Source organism: Eulemur rufifrons, chromosome 20, assembly GCF_041146395.1.
Source record: "Eulemur rufifrons isolate Redbay chromosome 20, OSU_ERuf_1, whole genome shotgun sequence".
NCBI classification, from domain to species: domain Eukaryota; kingdom Metazoa; phylum Chordata; class Mammalia; order Primates; family Lemuridae; genus Eulemur; species Eulemur rufifrons.
This window is the reverse complement of record NC_091002.1, coordinates 41,363,111-41,382,395: the sequence shown is the minus strand read 5'-3', so window position 1 is coordinate 41,382,395 and position 19,285 is coordinate 41,363,111. Positions and strand designations below refer to the sequence as shown.

The following is a 19,285-nucleotide window of genomic DNA, read 5'->3' as shown; positions in this document are numbered from 1 at the left end:
CCCAGGCTAGAGTGAGTGCCGTGGCGTCAGCTTAGCTCACAGCAACCTCAGACTCCTCGGCTTAAGCGATCCTACTGCCTCAGCCTCCCGAGTAGCTGGGACTACAGGCATGCGCCACTATGCCCGGCTAATTTTTTCTATATAGATTTTTAGTTGTCCATATAATGTCTTTCCATTTTTAGTAGAGACGGGGTCTCGCTCAGGCTGGTCTCGAACTCCTGACCTTGAGCAATCCACCCGCCTCGGCCTCCCAGAGTGCTAGGATTACAGGCGTGAGCCACCGCGCCCGGCCTCGGCCTCATAATTCTTAACATTCAACAATAAATACTGTTATACCCTACTGATTCTCTTTGTAAAATGAACATGCAGAGCATATGGGTATTGTATTAATAAAATCATTTTATAAAAACACTGGGGGAAAGTCACAAGGCCAGGAAACTTACTGTATACCAAAGGGAAACATTTCTAATAAATCAGCATAGCCATGTGCTGAACTGGGCTGTTTTCATAACTGAGTAGGTGACACCAATTTTGACTGAACACTGGCAATTACATATCTCCTCTATAATTTACCTTTTTTATTTTCTTTCCCTTACAACTTTTAGGTAGAACTTTAGACTTCATAGCACTGAATTAACCTGCACTGAAAGCTGTTTACCTGCAGTTATTCACTTTTGTTGAAAGTGACCATGTCTCAAGTTCAAGTGCAAGTTCAGAACCCATCTGCTGCTCTCTCAGGGAGCCAAATACTGAGCAAGAACCAGTCTCTTCTCTCACAGCCTTTGATGAGTATTCCTTCTACTACTAGCTCTCTGCCCTCTGAACATGCAGGTAGACCTATTCAAAACTCTGCTTTACCCTCTGCATCTATTACATCCACCAGTGCAGCTGCAGGTAAGCATGCGAATCCAAGTGTCTTCTATTTCAAATGTTTGCTTAGCCTATTTTCTGATCTGATTAGTAGGTTGCAGATGTAGGGAGCTCTCACATTTACCTTCAAGAAGCAGAAGAAAGTACCACCATCCACACTTCTTTATCCCAGATGTAGAACACTGGTTATATACGGGGTTGACAGAGGCCTAGTTGACAGGCCATTTTAAGTTGTAAGAAAGAATGAAAAACTATTCAAACTGTAAAGCCTAGTCTATTGTAGAGTGGTGGCTGGCAGAAAGAATTGAACCATAAAAACCACTTTGGTGGATATTCATTGTTGTATGGGAAAATTCTGCATTTAAAATTACTTCCCAGAACTGACAAAGAACTCTTGTATGTGCTTAAGCCCCCTTTTTGTATGTCTATAAGATTTTATCCCAAGCAAGGGAGCAGCCAGATTTACTAGAAAGCAAAAGAGTGCATTGGCATTTATTAATTTTTATTTTGAACAAGTAAGTTTAAGTCTGGGAGTTCCAGAGGTAGCTTAGAAATCATAGCGAGGACCAATTCGAAATTGAATAAAGCAGCAGAGATGTTTAAAAAGGAGATAAGTTTAGAAGCCTTCAAATTGGATTATTAGGAAAATAAAAATGAACTAAAGGTACTCATTATTAGAAAAGACTCGAAACACTTGGGGGAACAAAACCTAAAAACAATGTTCTGCTTCCCACCCCTTTTCCCCCTCCCAAAGTGTTGAGACCAAGTGGGGTGTCAGTATGGGTGTCTCCATACCAGAGTCGGCTTATAACAAAATCTTTTCAACCCCTTCCTTAGACCTGACAATTTCCCTTACATTTCCTTCTTTGTCCTCTCATTTCCTGTACTTTGTAAATCTCTTCTTAGAGTGTTTGCCTCTCCCATTCTCATCTGTGTGTCATCTTCCATGCTACTTCCAGAATTCCTTGCACTGGTTCACCAGATAGCATTCTAGAGATCCACTTTCCCCCAGATTTGCCATGTGAGACTGTCTTAAAAGGAAAAGGCACAGACTATTTCAGGAATTTATTGCTTTTCTTCTAATATGTTCTTATATCCAAATGCTGTTGACTTTGTAAAATTCCTGCCCACCAAGGCCATTTTATTTTGCTTACAGAATTGTCAGAAATAGTTAAAGTGTGAAGATGGCAGCCTCTGGAGAAAAGACTAGGGGATGCCCCAGTATTGAGAAATTTGCTCTGTGGAGAATGACATTGTTTGAGAGATGGCATTGGCCTGTTGAATTTGGTGAAATAATGGACAGAGCACAGCTGGCAACTGTACTATTTCGGTAACCAGTGTCTCTCTGCTTAGAAGACCTCCTTGTTATTCCCGTGGTTAGTTTTGATAGCAGTCTAAGTTCAAATGTTGCTTGCCTGTTGTGGTTTAATTATTCCCCTCACTTCTGTTCTCTCTTTTGAAGACACACCCTTTCCCAGGTTACCTGGCTTCAGCTGGTTCAGAAAAGACCCCAGTGTGTCTTCTCTAGATGTGTGCTCCCAGTGTGGTTTGCAGTTTTGCGTCACTGCTGCTTAAATCCTTTAGTTGGTTTTTCCTCTGTTTTCATATCCCTGGGAGAATAGCAGTCTTATATACTGCTAGTTGACTTCAGTGGTCTTATGTTATTTTTCAGTTCTTTCTAACATGGCAAACCCCGAAGAGAAAACCTCAGTGTGTCTTGTGAATGAGTTAGCCCATTTCAACAAGATTCAGCCTCAGCGTAAGTTTTTGTATGAGTGAGAGCCAAGTCACCATAAGGTAAATATTGTCCATACTGCTTGTGCATTTATAACCCACCAGGAATGTTTTCTATCATTTTATACTCTTGAAAATGGTGCTGTGATTCAAAGTATGTATTTTCAAATTACTGAGGTCATCTGAAAGAGATGCAAAAGTATAGATTTTTGAAGAGTTGCTTCTTTTTTCATCCTTGCAGGATAGGTCAAAGAAAAGATATGGTTTTCTTTGGAATATTTGGCTTTTAAAACTCCTAACAGTGTGTGGTGGTTTGGGATTCTGGATAGAGACAGTTCTCCAGCCCCTGTGATTGATTTCCCATGAGTCTTCCAGGCTCTGGGCCTCCTGCTGTCTGTAACCTTCCTCTGGCTCCTCTCCTGCTTGTTTGCACATAGACCTTAGACTGGGCAGGAAGAGAAGGTGATGGGAAATCAGTTTTGTCCTTTGTTGGGAATCTAGGCAAAAGGTATGAAAATGCAAGGTAGAAATTAGTCTCAAAGTTGGGGATTTTAGGTTGTCTCTGATTTCATTTATCCTCAGCATTCCTCTTAGAGAATGAAGGACTGACTATAACTTGAAATTTTGCTAATTGTTATTCAAGAATTTAGTCTTTGAAACTTGTTTGGTATCTGTAATAATGTACATCTTGGAACTTAATTCTTGCATATCTGGAGTTATCTTTTGCAGATGATGTATAAGGGGATATAGAATGAGTAATAAGGAATTGGGCCTCCTATTTAGGATCCTAGCCTTGCAGCAGCAATAATATTGTTAAGGATGAGTTATTTATCTCATTATGCCTCATTTTTGTTCAATGTGAACCTTAAGCCTGAGTGAAATCAAGCTTCTCTTCATTTGACTAAAAGTAACCTTAAGCACAGTCACGAATAGGCACCACAGCATAGCATGGTTAGGTGAGTGGCCTTTGGAGTCAGACAGATCTGGGTTTGAATCTCAGCTTCTTACTTGCTTTGTGTAAGTAGTAACTTCCAAGTTACTACTGTTTGTGAATCTCAGAATCCTCCCCTGTAAAATGAGGACAGGCTGAATAGGTTCATTGTGAGAATTAAATGAGAGACTGTATGGCAAAGTGCGGAGTGAGATGCCTGGCACTTAGTAAATGCTTAAGAAGTGGTAGCTATTATTAAGCCATTGTGCATTTAAGAAAAACAGATTTCCCACTCACATGAAACTAGTTTAAAAGTGTTAAAGCATAATTACATTTGAAAAGTTTTCTTATACTTAAAAGATAATTAGTCATTTTCTATAACTATTGTGTTTCCTCTACAGGATTTTTTGGCAGACTTTAACTTTGGGATTCCCTTTATTAACTGTTTTTATTATATTTTGGCATGTGTACTTTCTCACTTGAACTTTTAGTACTTTAGGTAGTTTACTGTGTGTTCATCTATAATCGCATTTTCTTCCCTCCACAAGTTGTTCAAAGAGGAGAATTTGTTCCCTCCTGGGTGACTTTTTAAAACTCAGAGGTGTGGTGTACTTTTAATTCTATCAAAACCAAGATTCTGACTTTGCTACCAACAGAATGCATCAGAGTGGCAAACATTGTTGGATGGGGAAAGCCCTGGAGAAAGGCAAGACTGTTGATGAGAGTAACTCTTTTTTGCTTTTTTAGTATGTTCCCCTTTAGCATCTTTCCATGAAACAATCACCAAAATGACCCAGAGATTGTACCGCATTGTGGACTTTTGCAGTTTGACTTCCCTGCTTGCCTGAGTTTTGAGTTCATGCTGTTGGTACTTAAATGAATAACCTTGTGAGCTGCAGAACATACACGGGAGATCCCTGATGTTTCAAAGAGGATGAGGGATTCTTTAAAATTTCCCTTTTAGCGGAAGTTATGCATTGAGGGAATCCTGAGCAAGAAAAATCAGTTATGAAAGCACATTGTCCCCATCCCCACAGGCACCAAATTTGAATAACCTGAACATACTCAAACTGATGGTTTCCGTATAAATTATTTGTAAATAAGATAAAGTGATATCTGGTAGTAAAGAAAATCAGAAAACTCAAAGCTTTAGTTGACTTGCTAAAGTCCAAAGCAGGGAATCTCAAGACTTTGGGGTACATCAGAATCACTTTGGGAACTTACTAAAACACACGTGCTCAGGTCTCCTTCGTGTTATTTAGTCAGAATCTCTGAGGGGTAGGATCTGGGCATCTGTCCTTTACCAGCCTTCTCAGATGGTTCTTCAGATGCACAGCAAAGTTTAAGAATCACTGTGTGATGATGGGTCATAGTTTTTTGACTGGATATTAATTTAATAGTGATGGGATTAACATAACCTCATTTTAAGAATGGTGATGTACACTGGTTTACCTTGAAAAGGAGAAAAGCTGTTTGGATGCCTCCTTTGAGTTGAGTTCAGAAACACTTTGAGATCTTTGCTTGCTGTGGATCTGATTTTCATCTGAATGTGGAGGCAATGTCTGAATAGTACAGTCTTAGGAAAGTGGAAGGCAACATTTTAGAACCTGGCTGACATTCCCAAACTTGCCCAAACTTGTCCTAGGGAGGTTATGTTTTTAGACAAGCGTCTATAAACACATAACAGCATCAAAACAAACATTTTTTTTTTTGAGACAGAGTCTCACTCTGTTGCCCAGGCTAGAGTGAGTGCCGTGGCGTCAGTCTAGCTCACAGCAACCTCAAACTCCTGGGCTTAAGCGATCCTACTGCCTCAGCCTCCCGAGTAGCTGGGACTACAGGAATGCGCCACCATGCCCGGCTAATTTTTTCTATATATATATTTTAGTTGTCCATATAATTTCTTTCTATTTTTAGTAGAGACGGGGTCTCACTCTTGTTCAGGCTGGTCCTGAACTCCTGACCTCGAGCGATCCGCCCGCCTCGGCCTCCCAGAGTGCTAGGATTACAGGCGTGAGCCACCGCGCCCGGCCCAAACATTTTCTTAATGTGTCTAAAGTCAAGTTTGCAAAATCTCCTTCTTGAGAAGTAATTGGAAGAGTTTCTGGTGTTAGTCACTGGATACATACACAATCTTTTTATTTTTTGTTTATAAAAACGACAAAAAAGTAAAAAGGGGCGACAGGATAAATTACCAAGATAGTGACCAGGTCTCTTAAGCCATGACTCTAAAAAGTGTTCAAGGTCCATTTGGAATACTACAATTGACATCAGGTTCCATGAGTTGAGAGCTCACACTTTTCATTTGTAGGTATTTATACAGTACAGCTAACACTTGGAAATCAGCAGTGGGAAATCAAGTGAACTAGTATTAAAAAAGTTCAAGGCTGCCGGCCGGGCGTGGTGGCTCACGCCTGTAATCCTAGCACTCTGGGAAGCCCAGGTGGGCAGATTGTTTGAGCTCAGGAGTTTGAGACCAGCCTGAGCAAGAGCGAGACCCCGTCTCTACTAAAAAAATAGAAAGAAATTATCTGGACAGCTAAAAACATACATAGAAAAATTAGCTGGGCATGGTGGTGCATGCCTCTAGTCCCAGCTACTCAGGAAGCTGAGGCAGGGGGATTGCTTGAGCCCAGGAGTTTGAGGTTGCTGTGAGCTAGGCTGATACCACGGCACTCTAGCCTGGGCAACAGAGCAAGACTCTGTCTCAAAAAAAAAAAAAAAAAAAAAAGTTCAAGGCTGCAGTGAGCTATGATCACACCATTGCACTCTAGCCTCGATGAGAGAGCAAGACCTTATCTCAAAAGAAAAAAAGAAGGAAAAAAAAAAAAGCTTAACAGAAAGCTGTTGCCAAAGCTTTGGAAGAAATACAATTTCCTAGGCCCATAGCTCGCCCTTTTTGTAGCAAGGGAAGGAAGGAATCCAGGTATTATGCATGGGCCAAGACAGTTTCCTTTCAAAAGTGTGTCTAGGGTTATACATTTAGAATTTATGTGAATAATTTCTTAACTGTTGATATCAAAAGCACAGGTTGTACACTACCAGTGGCAGATGTTCATCTTTTAGAAATCCTTAATTTCACTCTGAAGCAATGGTTCCCAATCTACTGTCCCTCAATTCCTGGCAATCTGGAAAAGTGGTCATAGGAAGGGTGGGGTGTCACCAAACATTTTCTAAGATTTCAGAAAGGCTTAATTGAAATACATCTTTTCCCTTGATAAAGTTGTAGAGATTATCAAGAATATAAATTTTAGGTGGAATCATATCAAGTCAGTGTGGTAATGTTGATTATCATTGGTAGAAGTGCCAATTGTCAGTTATATGTCTCCTGATCATTAAAAAGAATGAGAAAATGTAAATATTTATTACTTAAATACAAAAGTAGGTAATGTGTCTTCAAACAGAAGACCCAAGCAGGGAGAATACTAATCAAGCAATGTGTCTGGTAAAGGGTTGGGGACCACAGACCTGAAGGCTGTGTCAGGAGTGGCTATGTTAGCAGAGGTCCCCCCATCAGGTGCCTGAAGTCATCCCAGGCCTTGGTATGCAGGAATGAATCTGGGAAGGTGTTGGTCACGCCTTTCTTTTTGCTTTTGAATTCTTTGTTGTATACTTCATATTTGTTGTCTACTGTAGACAAATTCTGTGGGTCAGAGGTTCTCTTAAAATGATTCAGGATGGCCGGGTGTGGTGGCTCATGCCTATAAACCCAGCACTTTGGGGAGACTTGAGGTGGGAAGATAGCTTCAGGCCAGGAGTTTGAGACCAGCCTGGGTGATAGCAAGACAAAAAATTTTAAAAAATTAGCCAGGTGTGGTGGCACATACCTGTAGTCCCAGCTACTCAGGAGGCTGAGGCAGGAGGATTGCCTGAGCCCAGGAGTTTGAGGTTGCAGTGAGCTATGATCAATCATGCCACTGCACTCTACCCCAGGCAACAGAGCCAGACCCTGTCTCAAAAAAAAAAAAACAAACCCAAAATTAAAACTTTAGGCTGTATTTAAAATGCAATTATGTGAATTATGTAAAAAATATAATTCTAATGTGAGGAAGAGAGAGACTGGTAACTCATGTGGCCCTCCGATTATACAAACCTCAGAGATACTCTTATAAATTTGATTCATGCACTAAATTTAGTTGAACCAATTATAGTAACTCTGAACCGAATCATTTTTATTTCTTTCTACATACATCCTAATGAGGCATTTTAAAGTGGATTTTTGTGTGCATTTAAGTTGAATTTTGCCATTGCTAGTATTATTCCGTGTTTGATACCAAAGTGTTGTATTTGGGTTTTTTTTTTCTTTTTTTTTTTTTTTTTTTGAGTTAGGGTCTCACTGTGTTGCCCAGGCTGGAGTCCAGTGGCACAGTCATAGCTCATTGCAGCCTTGAACTCCTGGGCTCAAGCTATCCTCCTGCTGCAGCCTCTCAGGTAGCTGGGATTATAGGCATGTGCCACCATACCTGGCTAATTTTTAATTTTTTTTTTTTTTTTTGTAGAGACAGGGTCTCGCTGTGTTGCCCAGGTTGGTTTTGAACTCCTGGCCTCAGATGATCTTCCTGTCTCAGCCTCTGAAAATGTTTTTACATGAGATTGTGTGCACTGACACTAATCTTTCTTTCTTTTCTTTTTTCTTTTTTTTTTTTTTTGAGACAGAGTCTCGCTCTGTTGCCCAGGCTAGAGTGCCATGGCGTCAGCCTAGCTCACAGCAACCTCAAACTCCTGGGCTCAAGCAATCCTTCTGCCTCAGCCTCCCAAGTAGCTGGGACCACAGGCATGCGCCACCATGTCTGGCTAATTTTTTTTCTATATATATTTTTAGCTGTCCAGATCATTTCTTTCTAATTTTTTTTAGTAGAGTTGGGGGTCTCGCTCTTGCTCAGGCTGGTCTCGAACTCCTGACCTCGAGCGATCCTCCTGCCTCAGCCTCCCAAAGTGCTGGGATTACAGGCGTGAGCCACTGCACCCGGCCGACACTAATCTTTTGAGACTAATTTTCTTTTGCTTTTTTTTTTTTTTTATCCCCCCCTAAATGAAATATCTCAGGAGAGGCTGATTTTTTTGAAAATCATTTGTGAAGGTTTATGAATTAGATGAACCAAAACAAAAAAAATTGTAAAATGGATAGTGTGTGTTTTCTAAAGTTGTTAATCTGAGATAACCTGTTGTATATGAAAATGAAACTTATTTTCCTAACAAGTATTACCACAGGCCAAATCCCATTATAAATGTCAGGTATGAAAATAATATTTTGTGAGCCTTATCTGATTTCTCCAAATAGAATTTGCATGCCTCTTCTTCAGTGATTTTTACACCTTTCCTTATGGTACACATCCCATTGTATTGTAGTTCTTTGTGTTTTGTGTTCTTTGAACCCCTCTGGGGCAGGAATTGTGTCCCCCAAGCTTAGCACAATGCTTTGTATCCAGTTGGTACTGAATAAATGCATGTGCAGTAAGTGGTGTATACCATATACTTCTTTTTTTTTTTTTTTTTTTTGAGACAGAGTCTCACTTTGTTGCCCAGGCTAGAGTGAGTGCCGTGGCGTCAGCCTAGCTCACAGCAACCTCAAACTCCTGGGCTCAAGCAATCCTCCTGCCTCAGCCTCCCGAGTACCTGGGACTACAGGCACGCGCCACCATGCCCGGCTAATTTTTTCTATATATATTTTAGTTGTCCATATAATTTCTTTCTATTTTTAGTAGAGACGGGGTCTCGCTCTTGCTCAGGCTGGTCTCGAACTCCTGACCTTGAGCGATCCACCCGCCTCGGCCTCCCAGAGTGCTAGGATTACAGGCGTGAGCCACCACGCCCGGCCTATATACTTCTTGAGTGTAAGACAATAACCTAGGAAATAGGTTATATTGGTTAAGTATTCTCAATAAAAAATTTGGGCTGTCACATGGGTGGTTTTTTTTTTTTTTGAGACAGAGTCTTACTCTGTTGCCCGGGCTAGAGTGCCGTGGCGTCAGCCTAGCTGACAGCAACCTCAAACTCCTGGGCTCAAGTGATCCTTCTGCCTCAGCCTCCCGAGTAGCTGGGACCACAAGCATGTACCACCATGCCCATTTAATTTTATTTATATATATATATATATATATATATATATATATATATATTTTTTTTTTTTTTTAGTTGTCCAGCTAATTTATTTCTATTTTTTTTAGTAGAGAGGGGGTCTCATTCTTGCTCAGGCTGGTCTGGAACTCCTGAGCTCAAACGATCTGTCCACCTCGGCCTCCCAGAGTGCTAGGAATTCAGGCGTGAGCCACCACGCCCGGCCTGCATGGGATTTTTTAACTGTGAAAAATTTGATGTATATTGGAACTTATTTCTGACAGCTGTACTGAATGGCTTTCACTGGTACTGTCTTGGATTAAATCGTTGCTCCCTCTAGTAGTCCTTACAGTAGATTTTGTGCTGTTGACTGTATATTAATATAGAGAAATCCACGCCACGGCAGATTCTTGGATTTCCTGATCTGATGTCTAGCAGTGAAGTACTCGGGTCCCTTTTATGTAATGCATCACGAACCCAATTAACAGAAATCTTTTTGATTTTAGAGATCATCTTTCTCATATCAGAAAAAAGTAGTTCTTTGTGTTGATTCTTTCTTGCAGAAAGCATAACCCCTACCGTAGAGCTAAATGCACTGTGCATGAAACTTGGAAAAAAACCAATGTATAAGCCTGTTGACCCCTACTCTCGGATGCAATCCACCTATAACTACAACATGAGAGGAGGTGCTTATCCCCCGAGGTATGTGTGAGTTTGAGTTTTTTGGTACAATAAAGGTGAAAATATAGCAGATCTTTTACATAGAATAATATTTGTAGGTTGTGGAGTGAGTCTTAATTTGGTCTTAATTATGCTTGTGCCTTTGGAACTGTGTCTTGGTGCTCTTAACTACTGTTGGAATGCGTCTGAGCATATTCCTCACTAGTAATGTGGCTGCTGTTCCCAGGCAGTCTGATTAAAGATCACCCTTGTAACTGCTTTGTGTAACTGAATTGTATTTGAACTTGACTCCTGCATACCATGATTCTCAGCATTTGTAGATTTCCTGATTATTGTTTATTGGGTACTTTTTGACTTTTGAACTTGTGTGCTTTATAAATATTCTTGGTACAGTAAAATATTAATTTAAACTGGAAAATGCCATATGTTGAAAACCACCACCTGGCGATAATAACATTAGTGGATAGATTGATGATTAAAATGGAAGTCTTCATTTCTCTGCCCTCCTTAGGGGGCCAGAGCCATTTTAAAAATATAAACTCTGAAATGTAAGAAACTGGGCTCTGCTAGGCTATAGGTTGTTGGGATCTCTAGAAATGAGGGTCCTTTCGAAAAAACTTATGCTTTAAAATTCCCAGCCCCTTATTGGAGACATGCACGTACAAATCTAAGGTTTCAGAAGGTAGCAAATTAAGTTTCTGTCTCTGCCAAAGCCCGGTCTGTTTTAGATTTCATCAGTATAGGTTAGCATTATAAATTGAACTCATAATTTATAAGCCACTATATTTTGTGAAACATAAATTTGAATTGCTAAATACTATTTGCTTATACTGTGTAGCAATTCTAATCCAGTTTACACTTTTATGAAATCTCTGGATATATGGATGAGTTGTTACTAGCAAGCAAACCCTAATGTGATTAGGACCATGATGAAGGAAACACCTGGACTGCCAGGAAATGTATGGGTAACTTACCAGCCTGTAATTTTCCTAACACCTTTTTATTTTTAGGTACTTTTACCCATTTCCAGTTCCACCTTTACTTTATCAAGTAGAACTTTCTGTGGGAGGACAGCAATTTAATGGGAAAGGAAAGACGAGACAGGCTGCGAAACATGATGCTGCTGCTAAAGCGTTGAGGATCCTGCAGAATGAGCCCCCGCCCGAGAGGCTGGAGGTAAGGAGAGAACAGAGCTGAGGCTCCATGGCACTTCCGGTAGGGCAGGAGGAAGGACATCACCTCAAGTTACGTTTTCTAAGAAGGTGCATTGACAATTGTCCTTAATTGTTATTATTTGATAGCCTACACAGGATTTTGTACTCTGTAGCTATCTTGCTTTCCCCCGCTTTTTCCTTTTTAAATTTTTTAGCAAGAAAGTCAAGATGCCTTCTTTCTCACTCTATGGCACAGTTTTGAGTGACATAATATGGTGTGAACATGTTAGAAAGGTTGTGATTCAATTGAGCTGTGAGAACATGTGTGGATGAATTCTTTAGTGCTAAAGATTATGCTTGTCAGAATCTGCTGTGATTTATGGTGCCGGGTCAGAGAATTTTCTGAAGCTGTTTTTGACCAGCCACTCTTTATTATATAGAAGTGTTTGTTATCTATTGCTACATAACAAACCATCACAAAACTTAGTGATGATTTAAACATCTTCAGTCATCTGTTTTGCTCCTGAATCTGCAATTAAGGCAGGGCTTGGCAGGGTAGCTTGTCTTTGCTCCACATGGCTTTGGCTGAGGTGGCTCTGCAGGGGGCTGGAGGATCTCCTTTCAAGGTGGCTGACATGTTGGTGCTGGCTGGCAGCTGGGAGCTCAGCTGGGGCTCTGGCCCAGGGACCTCAGTTCCTCTCTTGGTGGACCTATGTGAGGACTGCTTATACTTCCTCATGATATGGTGGCTGGGTTCCAAGAGTGAGTGCTCTGGAAGGTAGGAAATGGAAGCAGCTGCCAAGCTGCCAGTTCGCCCTGCCCCTCCCCTCCCTTCCCCTCCCCTTCCCTCTTCTCCTTGATCCTCCTGCCTCAGCCTCCCAAGTAGCTGAAACTACTGGTATGCACCACCACGCCTGGCTAATTTTTAAATTTTTTGTAGAGACTGGGTCTTGCTATGGTGCTCAGGCTGGTCTCGAACTCCTGGACTCAAGCAATCCTCCTCCCTTGGCCTCCCAAAATGCTAGGATTATAGGTGTGAGCTTCTGTGTCCAGCAGCTGCTAGTTTCTTAAGGCTTAGGCCCAGAAATCACAGCATCGCTTCTGTCATATTCTATAGGTCAAGCAGGCGCAGAGCCCAGATTCAAAGGACGGATATATAGAACCCCATTATTTATTTATTTTTTTAAATTGAGGTAAAAATTGCATAATATAAATTCACCATTTTAACCATTTTAAGTGTACAATTCAGTGGCTTTTAGTACATTTCCAATGTGGAGAGCCCCACTTCTGGACGAGAGGAATGTGAAAGAATTTGGGGACATGTTTTAAAACCACTACGATAGGAAAAGGATTTTAACATTGTGTGACCAAATGGGAATATATCAATAATTCTTAGGAAATCAGTGACTCCATGCCATTGAGGGGGCCAAAACATTAGTGAATCTCTCTGGTAGGGAAGAGTCGTGTCACAAATCTAGTCACCAAAGGTCCAGAAAGAACCCATTGAAAACATTGAGATTTCATGATTCTGTTTAATCACAGCAGGAAATGCCACCTGAACGTATCCCTGGATAGCATTTGACTGTTCCTCCCAGGAACCAGTTTCACAGAGAACAAGATCTTGCACAGAACAGTGGGGGAGAAGTGTGTGATGAGATGTGTGGACCTGAGTGGACCCTGGGCAGGGTGCTTGCTGAGGTCCGTCGTAACCGGCTGTCACCCAGGGCGACCCAGCTTGGGAGGGTACACTGTGGCTTCATGGCTGGCAGCACAGGAGGGATTTGCTTTCCTTTTGTTACACTGCGGTTCCATTTTCTGGTGTAATCACATATTCTAACAGAGATGATCTGTTTCCAGGGCTCACTGAGAACCAAATAAAAGGGAATGGGTTGTAACTTAAAAGAGGAGGATTTAGTGAAGTTAAAAGGATGAGCTGTGTGGTGGTGAGATTTGTTAAAACACCAAAAAGGTAGTGTAATCTGAGTTATTTTGGAGGCTTTTTTTTTTTAACTTGACTTTGGTGCTAATCGAATTGGAGTCACATGGTGTGGGTATTTCTCAGTTCCTTCTAGCCAGCAGTTGATAAACAATTGCTAAACACTGGTTTGTGGATTGTTTGCATCACAATCACCTGAGAAGTTTTTTAAAAAAAAATTCCTAGGCCCAACCCATGTGATTCTAATGCAGTAGGTTTAGAGTAAGACCCAGGAATCTGGCTTTTGCTTTTATTGTTATTGTTAATATGCTCTTAGAGCGATTGGTCAGAGTTTAGGAACCACATTTCTAAGTATTGTCAGTGCATGTGATTGTACATTGGATTGATTCATCTCCTCTAGAAGATAGCCAATAAAGCTAGTACTTTCTGCATACAGGGCAGGGATGGTCTGGTCCCTTCATGGCAGGCATTGTGCTGGGGCCTGAGGTGAAAACAGCCAGCACTGTCACTTCTCCCGTGGAGCTTAGTCAGATGGAGGTGAGAGACGTTAACATTAATGTCATCAAGTAGAGTAGTGAGCTGCTGGGATGGAAAAGTGCCAAGGGTCAGGAGGACGTAAAATATCTAGATTGCAGTAATGGTGGTGAGTTTAGAGAAGTCCTCCCAGAGGAGGAGTCATTTCTGCTGAGACTAAGGGTGAGCAAAGAGCATGGACAGTGCGTGCATTCCCAGAGAGGGGGGCAGGAGCAAAGGACCTGAGTATGGAAAGCGTATGGATTTTTTTTTGTTTTTGTTTTTAAATCTAAGGTTCGTGCTAATAAAGGATGACTTTTATTCAGTGTCTCAGCTGTTAGGAGCAAGATGGTCATAGCTGCCGTTATCTGTAACGGAGAAAACCAGGAGATAGCTTAAATGCCCATCCCTAGGGAAATGGTTAAAAAAAAGGGTCCATTTACCCCAGGGAGTACCATAGTGTGGCGTCTGTGTACTCGGGCATGAGAGGGGCCGTGATCTATTGAGTGGCGATCAGGATGCAGAGCTGTTTACTGTGCGTGTAGTGTGATCCTGTGGTGTTTACATAATAAACAGGAGAGCCACCTGTGTGTGTATGTACGTGCGTGTATGTGTTTGGATGTGTGTAGTTTATATTTTGAAGGTTATAGCAAACTTTAAAACCAGTTTTCTCCTAGTGGTAGTAGTAGAAGCCTATTATTATACTATTTGAAGTCTTTTTTAATAGTTCGTTTTACTTTTGTAAAGATAAATAAATGCAACTCTTTCTGGTCTTGAGTTTTTATCTTCACTTGGGAGAGGTATGTATTTAAGTAGTACTAAAACTAAAATTAGAGACCCTAACCCTTACTGTACTCTCAGTGTCCATTGGGCCCAGTTTTCTCTCTCTTTTTTTTTTTTTTTTTTTTTTTGAGACAGTCTCACTCTCTTGCCTGGGCTAGAATGTCATGGAGTCAGCCTAGCTCACGGCAACCTCAAACTCCTAAGCTGAAGTGACCCTCCTGCCTCAGCCTCCTGGGTAGCTGGGACTACAGGCACGCAACACCATGCCCAGCTAATTTTTTTCTATTTTTAAAGTTGTTTGGCTAATTTACTTTTATTTATAGTAGAGATGGGGCCTTACTCTTGCTCAGGCTGGTCTCGAACTCCTGAGCTCAAACGATCCATTCACCTCGACCTCTCAGAGTGCTAGGATTACAGGAGTGAGCCACCACGCCCGGCCTTTTCTTTCTTTTTTATTTTTTTAAGAGACGCAGTCTCACTACATTGCCTAGGCTGGAGTACAGTGGCTATTCATAGCACACTACAGCCTCAAACTCCTGGGCTCAAGCAGTCCTCTCACCTTAGCCTCCTGAGTAGCTGGGAATACAGGTATGCCCACTTTCATTTTTGAACTTCCTTTTCAAACCCCATAAGGAAGGCCATTGCATGACTTTTATTCTTTTTTAGAGGTCTTAAAAAGAGAGAATACGTATTATTTTAAAAAATAGAATAAAACTCATTCTTTTTTTTTTTTTTGAGACAGAGTCTCACTCTGTTGCCCGGGCTAGAGTGCCATGGCATCAGCCTAGCTCACAGCAACCTCAAACTCCTGGGCTCAAGCAATCCTTCTGCCTCAACCTCCCGAGTAGCTGGGACTACAGGCATGCGCCACCATGCCCGGCTAATTTTTTTTTTCTATATATATGTTTAGTTGTCCAGATAATTTCTTTCTATTTTTAGTAGAGATGGGGTCTCATTCTTGCTCAGGCTGGTCTCTAACTCCTGACTTCGAGCGATCCTCCTGCCTCGGCTTCCCAGAGTGCTAGGATTATAGGCATGAGCCACTGCACCCGTCCAAACTCATTCTTTTTTACAGTTATCATAGAGGCCCTTTGCACCTTTTTATGTCTTTACATTATGGGATTTTAGAGATCTTAATTTTCCTGTGTTTTGAAACATTTTGCTATTTATTATCCTACATACTATGTCAGTACTATTCATCATCTGTTCCAAATACACTAAATAAGGCTGAAATAATAAGAAAATGCAAGAATGATGAAATTCTTCCTTTGGTAGACATATAATAGTAAAATAATTGTCAAAATTGGATCATCTTTTACCATTCTTTTTTTTTTTTTTTTGAGACAGTCTCTGTTGTCCAAGCTAGAATGCCGTGGCATCAGCCTAGCTCACAGCAACCTCAAACTCCTGGGCCCAAGCAATCCTCCTGCCTCAGCCTCCCCTGTGGCTGGGACTACAGGCGTGCAGCACCACGCATGGCTAATTTTTTTTTTCTATTTTTAGTAGAGACGAGGTCTCACTCTTCCTCAGGCTGGTCTCAAACTCCTGAGCTCAAGTGATCCTCTTGCCTTGGCCTCCTAGCGTGCTAGGATGGCAAGGCGTGAGCCTCCGCACCTGGCCCCTTTACCATTCTTAGGGTCTTGTGCAGTGCATTGCATTGTCTTTCAAAAGGTTATAAAAGAAGACTGGAGACACCATCTTTTGAGTCTCCTTTTTGCTTTCATTGAACTCAGGTGAAAATCCAGAATTTTTCTTTTTCCATTTGTAACGGCAAAGAGAAGAAAATTAACAGAGGAAGACATTTCCGATTATTAGACAAATCAGAGGATGAACGCAAAGATTCACACAGATGGCAACATTCCAGATTGTAATGGTGATGGTGAGAATGAGTGTTTCAGTGAAATTTCAGACTGTGAGCTTTCAGATGAGAGCTTAGATGAATTTCCCCAAACTCGGGAATCAGCAAGTGAGCAATGTATCTTCATAGTGTATAAAAAGGAAATGTGGTATTCTCATCTAGTCAGTCATTCAACAGGAAGGACTTTGTGGTGCAACATTTTTTGACAAGAACCTGGACCATCCTGTTTGGATTAAAAAAAAAATGTATGTGTGACAACATTATTTCATCTTTTATGTTTGGCCATCAACATTTATTTCTTACCACTTATTGTTCACAAATTAAATGGGCATTTGCAAAAGAAGATGTGTATACAAAGGTGATTGGAAGGAAATAGATGATATAAAAATGAAAAAATGATCAGGTCCTTCTGTTGGTGTTTATAAATCTAAAAATGAAAGCATTTTGCCATTATGGAGCAAAGAAGATGGCTGTCTTCAACAAAATTGAGTCCATTTTAAAAGAAACGTGTCTTGACAATATCAGCGTAAAAAGAATCAGAAGTCCTGATAAGCTAGATCCTGTTGTAGATGTCTTTGAAATCTGGCATCACTGTACGTGGGCCGCACTCCAGGTTCAGGCAAATCAGGTGATGAGCAGTTAGTTGTATGTAGGGGACTGTGCCCATTGCGGGTGTATGTGCTTTGCAAACTAGAAATGTGGAATAAAAATCTGGGTTTGCTATTTTTAAAATCTTATTAAAATATAAAATGGCTTTGTCATCCTTTTATTTTGTAAATTATTTGTAAAATGCCTTTAAGTATAGAAAAATAAAAGGGTCTGGTGGAGCCAGATGATAAATGGTGATGACTATTTTTCCTGGCATACTGAGGGTTAAGCATGGTTCACAGCATCTTTTTCCTTATGTTGCCTAGATTTTATTGCTGAACTATTCACTGTGGGGATTGACTGATTGAGGTTAACAGTAATTCACACTTTGAGAAAGTAAGACTAAGGGCCCACTAAACTTTCCTCATCTTAATGGGAATGGTATTTGTGGATTAGTTTTGAGTCATTTTCTGCCTCCCTGTTTGCAATATTTTGTCAGGTCCAGATAATATAAAATTATTTATGTAAAAGAGCAACACAATCTCACTTTCAAATAAATGCATATCTTTGTTTCCTATTTTGCATTTTTATTTGACTAGCTGCTTTGTCCCTGTTGATAATCCTTTGGAAGCAGTGGCTTAGAGCTGTGGTCCCCAACCCTTTTGGCACCAGGGACTGGTTTCATGGTAGACAATTTTTGGGGGTGGTGGTGGGGGGATTATTGGGGGGGGAGGTGGGGAAGCAGAGCTTTAGCAGCCTGGTCCCTAATAGGCTGCTGCATGGGGGTTGGGGACCACAGGCTTAGAGCAATGAATCTCAAGTCTGGTTGCCAGTAAAATCACTGGGGGACTTATAAAAAAATAAATATTATAAATAAAACAGATATCCAGGCCATACCCTCAGAAATTTGAGTTCACTTGAGTGGGCTCTGGCATCTGTCCTTGTGAAGCTTGCAAGTGAACCTCGTGCTGCTCTGGTTGAGAACCACTGGCTTAGAGTGTAAAACTTAGTAGTTAGACTTCTTGTTTTCTGTCAGTCTTATGTGAAACCTTGATAAATGGATTTAAAATAGAAAAGGAGCATTTCATTAATATAAACTTAAAAGTTTGAATTTATAAAATTGGTAAAGGCAATCCGTGAGAATGATTACATGAATTTTCAGAACACAAATTATTACTTTTGAGGCAGAGTCTTGCTCTCTTGCCTGGGCTGGAGTGTAGTGGTGTCAGCCTAGCTCGCAGCAACCTCAAACTCCTGGGCTCAAGCGATCCTCCTGCCTCAGCCTCCAGAGTAGCTGGGACTACAGGTGTGCGACACCTGTTTTTTCTATTTTTAGTAGAGATGGGGTTTCTCTCTTGCTCAGGCTGGTCTCGAACTCCTGAGCTCAAGTGATCCTTCTGCCTCGGCCTCCCAGAGTGCTAGAATTACAGGTGTGAGCCACTGCGCCTTGCCAAGAACACAAAATTATATATCTTCATTCATTTAAAAAAATAACATAGCTGAGAAAGATACAGTCCCACTTTAGGATAGTGACAAACTGCCATGGGAAGAATAATGAGAAGGGCTTCATTGTTTTTCTTAGGAAAAAAACAACCTGATGTCAGTAGTTCTTAATGTTGACAGTTGTTAAATACAGGACAATTGCCTGTTACATTATTATCTATACTTTTTTGTTTTTTTCTTTCTACCTCTCCTTTTTTGTATGTTTTGAAATAGGTCATAAATAAAAATAAAAGTAAAAACTACTTGGGCTGATACAATGAACAAGACAGTTGAAAACTGGGGCATATGCATGGCAATTGAGGTCTTATATCCACCTCAGCAGCTATAGTTCCAAATTTTGATCTCCTTGTACTCAAGGAGAACATTTTCACTGACACAATTAACTTAGTTTTAGAGGAGACCATTTCTTAGGCTGGGCGTAGTGGCTCACGCCTGTAATCTTAACATTGTGGGAGGCTGAGGCAGGATGATCAGTTGAGGCCAGGAGTTTGAGACCAGCTTGGGCAACATAGCAAGGCTGTATCTCTAAAAACGAAAGATTTAAAATTTAGCTAGGTGTGGCGGTGCGTGTTGGGTGTGCACCTGTGGTCCCAGCTACTTGGGAGGCTGAGGCAAGAGAGTCTCTTGAGCCCAAGAGTCCAAGGTGACAGTGAGCTATGATCAGGCCACTGTACTCC

At 41.0% G+C, this 19,285-nt stretch overlaps 1 protein-coding gene across 6 annotated transcripts in view; it reads left to right on the top strand.

The window, feature by feature from the left end:
* The window catches only part of STAU1 (staufen double-stranded RNA binding protein 1), a 57,550-nt gene that overhangs the window by 18,848 nt on the left and 19,417 nt on the right, over positions 1-19,285 (top strand). For 3 of the 6 annotated variants that reach the window (XM_069496639.1, XM_069496637.1, XM_069496638.1), the window contains 3 exons: positions 606-894; positions 10,156-10,294; positions 11,284-11,449. In XM_069496639.1, the coding sequence (XP_069352740.1) occupies positions 690-894; positions 10,156-10,294; positions 11,284-11,449 (510 nt within the window). In that variant the 5' untranslated portion in view covers positions 606-689. The remainder of the gene's footprint in view (positions 1-605; positions 895-10,155; positions 10,295-11,283; positions 11,450-19,285) is intronic. The other 3 variants (XM_069496642.1, XM_069496641.1, XM_069496640.1) reach the window with 1 other exon arrangement.